This window comes from Ailuropoda melanoleuca, chromosome X (assembly GCF_002007445.2).
Source record: "Ailuropoda melanoleuca isolate Jingjing chromosome X, ASM200744v2, whole genome shotgun sequence".
Taxonomy (NCBI): domain Eukaryota; kingdom Metazoa; phylum Chordata; class Mammalia; order Carnivora; family Ursidae; genus Ailuropoda; species Ailuropoda melanoleuca.
In genome coordinates this window covers 31128948-31144356 of record NC_048238.1, presented here as the reverse complement: position 1 = coordinate 31144356, position 15409 = coordinate 31128948, and the positions used below count along the sequence as shown (strand labels likewise).

Below are 15409 nucleotides of genomic sequence, written 5' to 3'. Positions count from 1 at the left end.
TTGTTCCAGTACCATACTGTTTTAATTACTACAGTTTATGGGCTGCCTGGGTGGCTCAGTTGGTTAAGCATCTGACTCTTGATGTCAGTTCAGGTCTTGATCTCAGGGTTGTGAGTTCAAGCCCTGCACTGGGCTCCACGCTGGTTGTGGGGCCAACTTAAAAAAAATTATTACAGCTTTGTAGTATAACTTGAAGTCTGGTATTGTGAGACCTCCAATTTTGTCGTTCTCTCTCAAGACTGCTTTAGCTATTTGGGGCCTTTTTTGGTTCCATACGAATTTTAGGATTGTTTGTTTTAGTTCTATGAAAAATGCTGTTGGTATTTGGATAAGAATTTCATTAAATGTGTAGAATGCTTTGGGTAATATAGACATTTTAACAATATTTGTTCTTCCAAAATCCACGAGCATGGAATGTCTTTTCACTTCTCTGTGTCATCTTCAATTTCCTTCATCAGAGTATTATAGTCATCAGAGTATAGTTTTTTTTTTTTTTTTAAAGATTTTATTTATTTATTCGACAGAGATAGAGACAGCCAGTGAGAGAGGGAACACAAGCAGGGGGAGTGGGAGAGGAAGAAGCAGGCTCAGCAGAGGAGCCTGATGTGGGGCTCGATCCCAGAACACCGGGATCACGCCCTGAGCTGAAAGCAGATGCTTAACCGCTGTGCCACCCAGGCGCCCCGTCAGAGTATAGTTTTTACACCTCTTTGGTTAAGTTTATTCCTAGGTACTTTACTATTTTCAGTGCAATTGTTAATGGGATTGCTTTTTTAATTTCTCTTTCTGCTGCTTCATTATTAGTTTATAGAAATGCAACAGATTTCTGTATGTTGATTTTGTATCCCGCAACTTTAATGAATTCATTTATCAGTTTTAGCAGTTTTTTGGTGGAGTGCTTCAGGTTCTCTACATTGAGTATCATGCCATCTGTGACTAGTGAAAGTTTTACTTCTTCCTTATTGACTGGATGCCTTTTATTTCTTTGTGTTGTCTGACTGCTGTGGCTAGGAATTCTAGTACTGTGTTGAATAAAAGTGGTACGTAGACATCCTTATCTTGTTCCTGACTTTAGTGAAAAATCTCTCAGTTTTTCCCAATTAAGTATGATGTTATCTGTTAGCTGTGAGTTTTTCATATAAGGCCTTTATTATGTTGAGGTATGTTCCCTCTAAACCTACTTTGCTGAGGGTTTTTATCATGAATGGATATTGTACATTGTCAGTGCTTTTTTTGCATCGATTGAAATGATCATATGGTTTTTATCCTTTCTCTTCCTGATGTGACAGATGAAGGTGATTGATTTATGAATACTGAACCATACTTGCATCCAAGGAATAAATCCCACCTGATTATGGTGAATGTTTCTAATTTTTAATTAAAAATTTTATTTAAATTCAATTAGCCAAGGTATAGTACATCATTAGTTTTTGCTAAAATGTTCAGTGATTCATTGGTTGAATATAACACCCAGTGCTCATCATATCACATGCCCTCCTTAATGCTCATCATCCAGTTATCCCATCCCCCCAACTACCTCCCTTTCCCAATACTCAGTTTGTTTCACAGAGTCAAGAGTCTCATATGGTTTGTTTCCCTCAATGATTTCTTCCCATTCAGTTTTCCCTCCTTTCCCCTGTTGTCCTCTGCACATTCAAATAGCCAACAGACACATTAAATATGCTCCACATTACTTGCCATCAGGGAAATACAAATCAAAACCACAATGAGATACCATCTTACACCAGTCAGAATGGCTAAAATTAACAAGACAGGGAACAACAAATCTTGGTGAGGATGTGGAGAAAGGGGAACTCTCTTACGCTGTTGGTGGGATTGCAAGCTGGTACAGCCACTCTGGAAAACAGTATGGACGTTCCTCAGGATGTTAAGAATAGAGCTACCCTATGACCCAGCAATTGCACTACTGGGTATTTACCCCAAAGATACAGATGTAGTGAAAAGAAGGGACACATGCTAATGTTCATAGCAGCAATGTCCACAATTGCCAAACTGTGGAAGGAGATGTCCTTCAACAGATGAATGGATAAAGAAGATGTGGTTCATATGTGCAATGGAATATTATTGAGCCATCAGAAGGAAGAATATCTACCATTTACATCGACATGGATGGAACTGGAGGGTATTATGCTAAGTAAAAAAAAAATTAAAATACAGTTGACATATCTTTCAGTTAATTATATCACCTTCCTTAGTGTTGCTTACCATCAGAAGTACATTTGACTCTCCCTTCTCCCTTATCTCTCCATATCCGATTTTCATCAGATGTAACTGTGGTGGACACTATACAGCATCAATCACATTCCTTATCAGGAATGATGGACTTATTTCTGTAGCTACAGGGAATGATACTGGAAGATGAAAATTTGGTCAGCCCTCTTCCGGCATTGCCTTCGCTTGAAAAAAATGCCTCATCCAAAGTCAAACCTACTTCCACATTCAGTCTACTTTCCATAACTGATCAACACAGCAGCATAAAGGCCCAGTCCCTTTCTCCTAACTTGGGACAACTACAAAGGGCCATCCTAGCTTAAGAGGCCCCAGTGAGTTGAGTAAAAGCCTTCACTGGACCTGTCTAAGAAGCCCAACTTTTTTCTTCTCCTAGTCAATGTACCTGCTTACAATTCCTTTCACAAATACTGATCATAATACATCTCCTAAAAAAATGTCCTGCCAATCTCCCATCTCAGAATTTGAATCCCTGAAAACCCAAGCTGTCAGAGCATCATTTCCCATTTTTATTTCTTTTAAAACTGTTCTTCTGTTCTTTAATCCACTATCACTGGACTAGTTCTGTCTGCCCTTAACTATTTTTTTTTTTAAAGATTTATTTATTAGAGAGAGAGAGAGAGAGAGAGAGAGAGAGCAACCAGGGGGCAGGTGGTGAGGAGCATGTGGAGAGCAGAGAGAGAATCTAAAGCAGAATCCTCACTGAGCACAGAGCCTGACACGGGGCTCAATCTCACAACCCTGAGATCATGACCTGAGCTGAAATCAAGAGTTGGAGACTCAACCGCCTGAGCCACTCAGGTGCCCCTACCCATAACTTTCATTTAAAATGGTCAATCTTCACTATTTTTTTCCATGGCTAGAGAGGCATTCAAATTCAAGTCTCCATATCACATACTTGAAAATGATTGTAGCTCACTGCAAGCTGCTGCAAAAATTCCAAATGCATCCATTTTTCAAAATTTCTACCTACCAATCAATATGACATGATACCCACTGTGGTATATGCTCTCGATGTCCCACAAAAATCCCCTCTGCAGACAGTTTCCATATACAGCATTGGTTTCCTATGACTTTTCCAGTGGGGACTGATCCATTGCCATGAGAATGCACACTGAGAGCAAACGTTAGCCAATGATGGATTGGAGTTAGTGGACGATTACAATTTGCTTGCCCTTTGGCATGACAATTCTCTCTGAAGGTTCCCGGTGAGCTTCCCCAGGTCTCAGCAGTAGTCTGATATCTAGCTTAGTTTTTATTGACTTTCTCCCTTTAGCATCTTACCTTCCCATTCTCTCAGAGTGCTTCCTGTGATCAACTCTCATCTAAACCACTTGCAATTAAACTCTTTTCTCAGGGTCTTCTTTTAAGAGAAGATGCACAAATAGTGAGTACTGATCAACTGGAATATTATTAAAGGCTCCTAAAGGATCTTTCAGATCTAATTGCCCTCTTTTGCCCCTCCTATCTGTTTTTATATTTTACCTCTAGATTCTTCTTTCTAAAACTCTGTTGACTCACGCCCCTTAGAAATCCTCAGTGGCTCCCACTGCAATAAGAAGTAAAACAAAACGCTGCCCAGCAAAGTCTGCCTGTATCTCTAACTGTATGTCAGCCTGCATTTCCTATCACAAACACACTGCAGACACACTCCTCTACTCATTACTGACACGAAGTATCTTGTCTGTGTTTTCAATAAGGTTGTTTCCTCTGCTGTAATGCCCTCCCCACCATATTGTCTAATAAATCCCACCTTATCCTTTGAGGTCGAAATCCAACCCATTATCCCCCTAAAAAGACCTCTCATACCCCCAGTGTTAGGGTTAATATTCCCTGCTACCATGCTCCCCAGTGCCATGTTTAAACTTTTGGTATATTAGAGTGTACCTTTTACTGAGGTGATTTATGGATACGTATTTCCACCACCAGATATGAATTCCTAGTAGGCAGGAGCCATGACACCCATCTTTGTATCTATGGCTAATATTTGAAATAATTAACAAACCTATATTCTAAACTGGCCGATGAGAAAGGACACCAGAAGAAAGTCCTGGGGCACCCTGATGAGTCATGTTTTCACCCTTTAGTTGCTGCTGGCTTGCTGGGAAGTCCTGGGGGGCCTGAGGGAGGGGCTCTGGTGGCTATAGTGGCAAGGGTTTTACTATAGTGGAGCTTAAACAATTGAGTATATGCCAACACATAAGGAAAAGCATCTGTTACAATATTTTAACAAATAGGGCATAAGTGGTTGGATGTCAGCTTTGTTCACAACTACTATACTTATCAAGGCTTCCCAAGTTATAGGCCTTTTGTAAATAATTGTTACATAATTAAGAACAGAACTGAAAAGAAGCACAAAGTTTTTTAAAAAGACCACTGATACATACATGCACACGGATACACTTCTTTAGCCAGCACAAACGGGAATATTCTCATATACATATGAAAATGTTATAGTCTGTTTTTTAATCACATTAGATTAACAGCTGTTGAGAAGCAATTACATTTACGCTGCTTCAAGTACTGTATAAGTTTTCTAACAATAATATCAATAAAAATGGGCTTAGTCTTCTTTACAGGCTCACATTCTCCAAATCATACCAAAACATTAATTCACCTCTAAGGGACTGCCCTGGAAAGAGCAATCATGATAGCGTCTTGCAAATATTTTTCAAAATTATGAGAAACCTGCCAAACCTCTTGTGTAGCCAGCAACATTTACTAATTCATCCTCACTTAATGGTGTACCCAGAGTTGCCTTTAACTTCCCCAAATTCTTTCTAAAGTCCTTCAAACTAGCATGTTAAATGAGTCCGTATCTGTTCAGTGAAAATATGTATTGAAATTTTATGGTCTCAGAAAGGCTGCCAAAACTAACAAAAAAACAACTATACAAAGAAAAGACATATTAAATATGATTACTTAATTATTCTTAGCTCCATTTCCATAACATTAAGAGTCTGATTCATAGACAAAGGGTTTGGTTTGTTTAAGGGAGTCATACACATTTCTAATACAACAATGTTGTGCAGTTTGAGGCTCCTCATATGTTCTTTCTCATACATAGCAGAACTCTCTCCCTTTTGTAGAACAGGAAACTGAGATTTAATATGTTTATCAAAAATAATGGCAAATATGAATGATTTTGCTGCCCTTTACAAAAGACTAGTTAACATTCTAAAACTAAGGGAAATCCACCAGTAGGTCTGTTGTTTGATTATTAAAATGGGAAGTGAACTTTAGATTTCTTAAAATCAATTCTTCGAATTACATAAAAAATGACAAAATATGCTACTTTATTGAAATGCTAGGAAGAGGTTCACTATAGCTCAAAATCTACCCATCACATGGAGAATTATTAATTAGCTTTGCAAAGCCAAATGTCTGAAAAGTGGTGGGAGGATTTCAGGAGATGCTAATAACTATGACTCTGGTGATATGTGAGGTCAAGCCCACTAGAAGCAGACAGTGGGGGAGGGCAAGTCGGCTCCTGCTTAACAGCACATTCTGTTCCAGTGGTATTGAATGGATCATTCCGTTTGCCATTCTGAAGTTTCCCTTCTGCTTATTACAGCATCGGCATAGTAGGTATAGACCCTTCTATGCTAAGTATAGACCGTTTCCTAAAACATTTTTTGTCGAGGCAAATAGGGTGGAGACAATAGCTCGTCCAAGGAGCACAAGATTGCTCCTAGGTGTATACTTACTACGCTTCTAAATTAAATCCATTTACCTACATTATGATGATTTCCTCAGCAGGATCCAACTAGCGTGGGGCATTTAATTCTCTCCCAAAGAGGGCAACTTATTCCTTTGATGAATTGCAGCTCCTCAGTTCTTCCCTATGACTCTTCTACCTTCTCAAGCACCCTCCTTCCCAAAGTTATAGGAATAACTAGTACTGTTTCCATGTAAGCAATTCTGTTCAGGAACCATCAGGGCAATTTGTATAAATGAATGCTTTATTAGAGATAAAGGAAGGAAATCTCACACACCAAAACCTATTTTTTTCATGTATTGATTCAGAGCACATGCTTGTTTTTATAATACCTATTCACATAAACAGACATTCTCATAAGATGCTGCCTGGCTCATAAATTGGTATAAGTATTTGAAAGTATTTACCACAATTTTAAATGTAAATATCCTTAACTAAATATGTCTACTTCTATAAATTTGTCCAAGACATACATTAAAATAAATGGCCAAGAGAGTATAGCAATAGACATAAAATGTATGTCCCAAAGCTCTGATTATTCAGAAAGCTATTGACTGACGTGGAAAACTAAACTTCCCTCTGGGTCATTTATTAGAAAGGGGAAATGTAAACTATATTTTTTATTTCTTCTCATCACGCATCTGTCCTAGTGCAGTGGCTAATATTTTACTAATGGTTTTGTTACCTTTGAATACACCACGTTTCCAAGGGGATACATGTAGAATATATGGAACTGTACTACCAGGGTCTACGGTGACCTCTGGATTTCCCCACACTATTGGAAGATCCGAAGTTACCTAGAAAAGAGATTTCAAAGAATTACATAATGTCAATATTTACATGAAATTCGTATAGCAAACTAAAGCATAGAAGAAACTGAAAACCTAAATACTTCCATTAAAACTGTTCACCTTAAAATGAAAAGCAAACCAGAAAAACACTACATACAGTAAAAGAAAAATCTGAGGAGAGACCTCTGAGAAAATGGAACAAAGAAAATTGTTCTTACAAAAAGAACAATACTTATTTTCTGTTGCTACTTGTAGCAAGATCACCGATGCTTAGACAACCTGAATATCTTTTATAGGCCATGCATAATTTTCTTTATGCAACCTGATGTGCAAAAGATGAACCATTTCAGTGACTTCTATATCAATATTAATACAGCAAATAAAGACTATTTAAGCAGCATTTGACCATAACTCTGGTTAAATCCAACTTTCAGATCACTGAGTGCTATATCTCACTACCCCCACTGCATAGGCAAACACTAATCTACCTGTGTCTACAGATTTGCCTCTTCTGAACAATTCATAGAAATCATATAACGTGGTCATTTGTGATAGCTTTTTTCACTTAGCATAATGTTTCAAGGTTCATCTGTACTGTGGTATATGTCACTATACCATTTCTTTTCATTGACAAATGATACTAAATTGCATGATATGCCACATTTTGTGTATCTGTGTATAAGCTGATGGAAATTTGGGTTGTTTCCACTACCAACGATGCTATGAAAACATCTATGGGCTTTGAAGTGGACACAGATGTTCATTTCTTATGGACACAGATGTATCTAGGAGTGGAACTGCTGAAGCAAATGATAACTCAATGTTTAACCTTTAGAGTCACTGCTTTCCAAAACTGTTTTTCAAAGTGACTGCACCATTTACTTTTCTACCATCAAGGCATAATGGCTCCTATTTCTCTACATCTTCTTTCAAAGTTTTTACTGTCATTTTAATTATAGCCATCCTAGTAAGTGTGAAGTGGTATCTCATTGTGATTTTGATTTGCATTTCTCTAATGACTAACATGTTGAGTATCTTCTCACGTGCTAATTGTTCATGTGCATACCCTCCCTGGGGAACTGTCTACTTATTTATTTACTTGTAAAGATTTTATTTATTTGCGACAGAGAAAGAGAGAGAGATTGAGAGAATGAGTGGGAGGAGGGGCAGAGGGAGAAGTAGACTCCCTGTGGAGCAGGGAGCCCGATGTGGGACTGGATCCCAGGACCCTGGGATCATGACCTGAGCCGAAGGCAGACGCTTAACTGACTGAGCCACTCAGGCACCCAGTAACTGTCCATTTAAACTCTGTATGTTTCGGGGTGCCTGGTGGCTCCGTCGGTTAGCATCTGACTCTTGATTTCGGCCCCCCATGTTTTTCTTGAGTAAATATCCCTCAGATTGTCTTAAGTTTTTGTTTAATTTCAAGGTCTGAAAATTTTCATTTTGACAATTTTTTTTTTTTAAAGATTTTATTTATTTATTCGACAGAGACAGAGACAGCCAGCGAGAGAGGGAACACGAGCAGGGGGAGTGGGAGAGGAAAGAAGCAGGCTCATAGCAGAGGAGCCTGATGTGGGGCGATCCCAGAACGCTGGGATCACGCCCTGAGCCGAAGGCAGACGCTTAACCGCTGTGCCACCCAGGCGCCCCTCATTTTGACAATTTTTGCCAGTGTTTTATTGCTTTTGAGGAGGAACAGATGTAAGCAACTCCCTGCTCTACCATCTGGCAGTCCCATATCTGCTGTTTTCCTTAATGGATAACTATTTTCTGCTACTTGATCACTTGGATAAAACGCCACAGCATTTTACCTGTATCTCAATTATGATCTCTGATTTTTTATTTTCTCTTTCATACTAAGAAGTCTGAAACTTCTACTGAAAACTATTCTTATAGCAGTAAGATGAACTGTAACTTAAAATCTTTTTAAAAAAGGCATAAAAATGACTACTAGCTGAAGGGCCTTGGTGGCTCAGTGTTAAGCATCGGACTCTTGGCTTTGGTTCAGGTCGTGATCTCTGCTGAGCATGGAGCCTACCTGAGATTCTCTCTCTCCCTCGTTCCCTCCCCCCCCCACTTTACTCACATTCTCTCTCTTTCTCAAAAAAAAAAAAAAGACACTACAGCAATTAAAAATAGAACAAAGTAAAGATATGAAAAGAATATACTGAGTTTGAGTTGTTAGCAGATTGTCAAAGTGCAGGTGTACAGCAAGCAGTCGAGAACGAGGGACTGACATAACACATACAACCTGAGTAAAAGTGTAGATGTGGCAATTGTACCTTGATGACACATTGAAGCCAAGAAACTGCCAGGTGAGATGTTGTAAAGACACAGGAATACTTTGGAAGATGGAAACATGAAAAGACATCAGGTTAGAGGGATAAAAGACTGAGATAAATAATAATCAAGAAATAGCAGGGAAATGAGGAATACAGAATGATATAAAATAAAAGGTGAAGAGTGTTACGAAGGCAGATTGACATTGTCAAACACTACAGGAGTTTTGAGGCAGATACGTTGGCAAAATAAGTGATTTTTCTTGACCCAAAGTCAAGGGTGATGTCTGTGGCAGCAGTTTCACAGCACAGTAGATAAGCTATAAATGGCCCACTGTAAATCAAGAAGTGATCATGTAATCATTGCTTTTTCAAAAAGTTTAGCAATCGTGGACAATAAAGATGGTAATGGTTGAAGAAGGAGTATTATACAGACAAATTTTCTCTGATAATGGAAAAATGTGAAAATATTTATAGATTAAGGGAACTAATCCCACAAAGAGGAAGATACTGAAAGAGAGAGAAAGAGCAGGGGAAAAGAATGTGAATCAGTCTTGAATGCACTGAGGTCAACTTCATTTCACAGAAGAAGGAATGAGGATGGAGAATCAGAAGCATTTCAGTGGTACTAAAGCAAGAGTATCATGAAAGCTGAAAGTTTAAAGCAAAGATTCTCAGCCCAGACTTTCTCCTTCGTGCTACCTCCATTGTTTCTCAACAGAATTTCTATTGAAATACAAGCAATAAACTTGTATTATGTATTAAATTATATATTAAATGAAATGAAAGGGCAAATTCGTAATGCTCATTATTCTGTGTTGATTAAAAACAATGGTAAATTTCACATTAAGAAAGGAGATAACTGTACCTATTGATAATATCTCTAGGAACAAATGTTTCTTAAATCTTAAATACATTTGTGTTCTTTTATAATTGTTCAAGATCTTTAAATATAAAAATATGGAAAACCTTCCTTGAAAAACTATTACGTGCTTGACACTATAATCTATGCTGGGTATAAAAATGTGGATGAGGGAGGCATGCCCCTTTTCTCAGTTTATAATCTGGTGGAAAATAATAAAAAGGTAACAGTAATACGATATAGTATGTTTGATGGTGGAAAAGGTAAAAAAAAATATATATATATTGTAGAAGCACATGAAAGAAATCTAATCCCTAATTTTATCCATAAATTATAAAAGGTGTTCAAAAATTTTTTTGAAAATACCTTTTATTATCATTCTGGGAAAAGTGGCATCTAAGACTTGCCCTAAAGAATTAAAAGGAGTAAGACAAATACAGAGAAATGGAAGACAGGGAGTTGGGTAGAGATTTCCAGACTGGAGTGAAAAGAAATACTGTTTACAAAGGGCTGAGTGCTGAGCAGAAGCCAACTCTGGGAGTGCAGATTTGATCCTGAAGGTAAGAAATGATACTGACAAGTTTCAGCAGGGGAGTGACAAGATGAGATTTCTGTCCTTAATATTCACTCCATTTGCCATCCAGTAAGGAGAGAAGAAAACCAAAGCACATATTTTTTTCAGGATTACCAAAAAAAGGAAAAAAATCAGAGGGCAAAGCTAGGGAATTTCCAAACTTCTACAATACCATCTGAAACTCAGGCACCTATGATGAATAAATATGTGAAGCTTCTTTCAAGGATTCTACTGGGTACACAACAATTTGTAGATAAATGTGGGAGTGGGGAGTGGAAAAATGTATTTTAGGATTGGCTTAAGTCAAGTGAGGAAAGCCAAGTGTAAAACTTCATAAAAAATAAAGATGTAAATAATTATGCACTTCCTCACATTCCCACTATTATTCACACTGATAAATGAAAGATACATTTTTGAAATTTTATGTCTACAGATTTCACATTAAAATTCTAAGAGCTGTAGAAAATACTTTTGAAAATACCTTTTGTTATCATATATAATTTATTCAGGTGAAAATACATGATTCAAATAAGTAGCTTTTAATGTGCTTTATGATTATATACTAATACTTAGATATACAACTTGTTTGGTGCTATTTCAACTTTACAACTGAAATGAAATTTAACAGCTGTTGGCCTAACAAAAAGTAGAATTCTAAACATTTCCTTATGTGACGCTTCACCTAGTTAGGTAAAATTAAATGTTTTAAAAATTTCATATAATTCAATATAGTTCTTCTTAAAACACTTTCATCCTTTAAGAAAAAAATCTTACCTTAAATGTTTGGATGGTCTTTGTATAATTGGGCACCATTATGGATTTATTTGTCATCTTCCCTACTTGACAGTCTATAGTGATATGTTCCAAGGCCAGGGGTTTTTTTCCAATCCCTTTTATGTCAAAGACACTCTCCACACCATCTACTTCATTTTGTAGAGTAAGTTTGCCCTGTGACAAATCATCCAAATTTCAGCTCTATAGGAGTCACACTTGGATGTCAAACAATCTCTGCCATCCTATTAACTTTGAATCTGATTAATGAAATGAGCTTTCAAGGAGGTGTCAGTCACTGACATTTCTAGTTTATGTATAAATACTTCTACTGAATGAATAAAGATGAATATCCTGTGAAAAGCTCTGTATTTCTCTTTACTTTCTCTAAATGACAGAGTTTATATAGGTATTCTCATACACAGCAATTATATGGGTTTTTATATCCTTGTCAAAGAAATACGTCTTAAGAAAATATTCTCTGAAGTACCAACTACCTTAATGAGTAAAAACAAAGGAACAATGATATTACTTTGTTAAACATGTTATGTAAAAATAATCTAGACATAAGTACTGGCAGCCAATGGCATTGTGAATTTCAGAAATTTTATCCCTCAAGTTAAAAGATTTATTAAAGTTTCAAGCAGAGTGAAGAGCATAGAGTATATAACTTTTTTCCAAAAAGGTTTATCATAAATTATAAAGGTTAATATCATATATCAGTTTATTGACAAATTAATACTAGGAAAAAAAATCAATGAGTTCATACCATAATCTCACATTCCAAAATAGGTTTGAATGTAAGGGGATAGTGCACAATTTCACCTGGTCCAACATATAAAACTGAAGGTCCATAAAACCATTCTCCTTCTATAGTAACTTGACATTTCCATTCATTCTTTGTCTTATTACTCTAAAGCATGAAAAAAATGTAGAAAAATATCAGAAGGGTGATGTTGATGAAGCTGAATTATGTATTAATTCTTGGCACTTTTAATAAAATTATACATTGTATTTTAAATTACATGTCATGAGAATCACCATTTGAAAGTCATACTTGTTAAGAACAACTATCAACAATGTGAATATACAGCATAAGGATGATTTCATTGTCACATAGGAGCATTGTCTAATAGGTCGATCCATGGGTTATTTAATATTTAAAGAAATATTTGTTTGACTTATTAATTACTGTGAAAATTATAAATGGTCTTAGAATTACATATTCTACTCCTAATTATGGGCAATCTATCTGGTAGATTGCTCAGAGAGCAAAGTTTATATGTCTCATCAGAACAAATTTTTGTGCTTTGAACAGACTTTTCTTATATCTTTAATAATTAAACAAACAAAACCAACTTCTAGTCTAGAAAATTCAACATTCCTTACAAATATATTACCTTTTTCTATGCTGTAGTGTCACTTTGAGAGCCAGTCTACAGCCAATCATTGTTCTTAGTGCCCATCAACCCATCTTAATAGTGAAGATCACAACTGAATTTGAAGCAGAGATCAAAGAGATCATAACTCTGCCTGGTGGAGCCAGGAATTCCCTTTTGAGTGGGAATGTGATGATAAGTTAAGGAAGTTGGAGTTATTTTTTAAAGGAAAGAGATCCACCAGAAGTGATTAGTGAGGTATGTAACATGGTAACATTTATATTGAAGAATAAAGCTCTGTCCTCGATGCGGAGAAACAAATGGAAGCAGATAACACAATTAAGAAATTGTAACAGTTCCAGGTGAGAGGTTTGAAGGACTTTGAGACAGTAGCAGTAGGAATGGAGAAAAGTACCAAAAAAAGTAAGTATAAGTACCACTTACCACTGGAATATGCTGGGTAAGGGCTTCAAATGCTGGTGTTTCAAATTCAAAACTGGCCTCTGGATATTCTTCATTTACCACACCTTCAATGCAATAGACACGCACATCATACCGTGATATCAGCAAAATTTTACAAGGGTAGCGTCCAGGACTGAGAGGAGCAAATTGTAAAGGAACTAGAACAGGTCCATCTGTAAGTATTAAAAAAATTTTTTTAAATAGCTTAGTCATTTTTGGTGGCATAAATCCTAAAATTCATTTTGGAGTAAAGCAATATTTAATACTATTGTATTTCATTATATTGCATAATCTAGAAGAGAATAGCTTATCCTGAAGTAACACATTACCCCTAAATTGCCAGGGTATAACCAGCAAGTTTGTCAATGACAGAATATATCTTGTGCATAGGTCATAGGGAGATCTACTCCATAAAGTCACTCAGGGACCCATGCTATGAAAGATACCACTATCTTGCAGGTGTACCATCAGGGACATCTCTCTTCCTCTGTTGACAGGTCAGGGGAAGGAAAGTGGCTAGAAGCTTGCTCAAGGGCTTTTCAGTGCTCAACTTAAAATAATACACATTACAGATGACCCTTGAACAACACAGGTTTGAACCACACAGATCCACTTATACGTGGACTTTTTTCAATAAACACAGTACAGTACTAGAAATGCATTTTCTCTTCCTTAGGATTTTCTTAATATTTTCTATCCTCTAGCTTATTGTAAGAATACAGTATACAATATATACAATATATATAGCATACAAGCTGGGTGTTAGTCAACTGTTAATGCTATTGATAAGGCTTCTGGTCAACAGTAGGCTATTAGTAGTTACGTTTTGGGGGAGTCAAAAGTTACATAGGGATTTTTGGCCATGCAAGGGGTAGATGCTCCTAACACATGTACTGTCCAAGTGCCAAATGTACATTTAATTGGCCAGAACCAACCACATGGCTCTATCTAACTGAATGGGGGCTGAAAATGAGACAGATATATGGAATTATTTGGCGAGCATTATTATTTGCTACATTTCTATGACTTAGGGGTACTCTGTCCCCTAGTAATCAAAATAATTTACAGCTTGACCAGCAGATGGAAATTTTTTCCACAGTTAATAATGAAGGGAAGCACTTAGAGGTACAATTAATACTTCTCGTATCACCTTGTTTTTTTTTTTCCTTAAAGAGTTTATTTATTTATTTGACAGAGAGAGAGAGAGACAGCCAGGGAGAGAGGGAACACAAGCAGGGGGAGTGGGAGAGGGAGAAACAGGCTCCCAGCGGAGCAAGGAGCCCAATGCGGGGCTCGATCCGAGGACCCTGGGATCATGACCTGAGCCAAAGGCAGATGCTGAATGACTGAGCCACCCAGGCGCCCCTCATATCACCTTGTTATACCATTAACCTTAAGTCAATAGCTAATATCAATTCTGACAGAAGGCAGACTCTATATTGGCCATCTCCTTCTAAGCAACACTAATTTTTCTTCTCTGAAGGTCACCATTTTCTTATTGTCCATGAAATGAGAAAATAGTTATAATATCTCCCAATGCTAAAACAGGATGTAGTATGAGTCTAATTAAAATTTTACTGCTAATGGCAAACTACTCAATAGATAAAAAACAAATGATAAAAAAATGTTCAAAGCCTAATTCTATATGAGGAGCTTCTCTGAAACCAAGAAAACACATCAAGCCTATCGACCAATAGACCAGGCAAGTATTATGACATTAATTAGCTACAATTTTAATTCACTCACATTTAGCACCTGAAATGTTAAAAATTGCAAACCCGTCTTTAAATACACTGAAGTTTATGCCAAGAAAACTAGTCACATCTGCAAGAACATTAATTGCCTTAAATCACTTTAAAAAATTGAAGGGGCGCGTGGGTAGCTCAGTCATTAGGCATCTGCCTTCGGCTCAGGTCATGATCCCAGGGTCCTGGGATCAAGCCCAGCATCAGGCTCCCTGCTCAGCGGGAAGCCTGCTTCTCCCTCTCTCACTCCCCCCTGCTTGTGTTCCCTCTCTCACTGTGTCTCTCTCTGTCAAATAAATAAAATCTTTAAAATAAATAAAATAAAATAAAATAAAATTGAGGATTTGTATATGTTACCTGTTAGGTGTTATAGATTATAAAAACATATTAATTACATATTATATAGCATGTTGCATATTGTATATTGCTATATGTCATATATTATATACTATACATAATGTTAGTATTCTACATTGTATATTAAAACACACTGACAGTGGATCACAGTTGAAATCTATATTACATCTAACCAAAGTTCAAGATTATCAGCTGGTCTGAAGAGAAAATAAAGGTTA

The 15409-nt window shown here is 36.9% G+C and overlaps 1 protein-coding gene across 1 annotated transcript in view; it reads right to left on the bottom strand.

Moving 5' to 3' along the window:
• CFAP47 (cilia and flagella associated protein 47) overlaps positions 1-15409 on the bottom strand; it is a 484475-nt gene that overhangs the window by 163575 nt on the left and 305491 nt on the right. The window contains exons 46-49 of the mRNA XM_034649559.1: positions 13072-13262; positions 12018-12161; positions 11252-11425; positions 6654-6765 (exon numbers count right to left, since the gene is read on the bottom strand). Coding sequence (XP_034505450.1) covers positions 6654-6765; positions 11252-11425; positions 12018-12161; positions 13072-13262 — 621 coding nt within the window. The remainder of the gene's footprint in view (positions 1-6653; positions 6766-11251; positions 11426-12017; positions 12162-13071; positions 13263-15409) is intronic.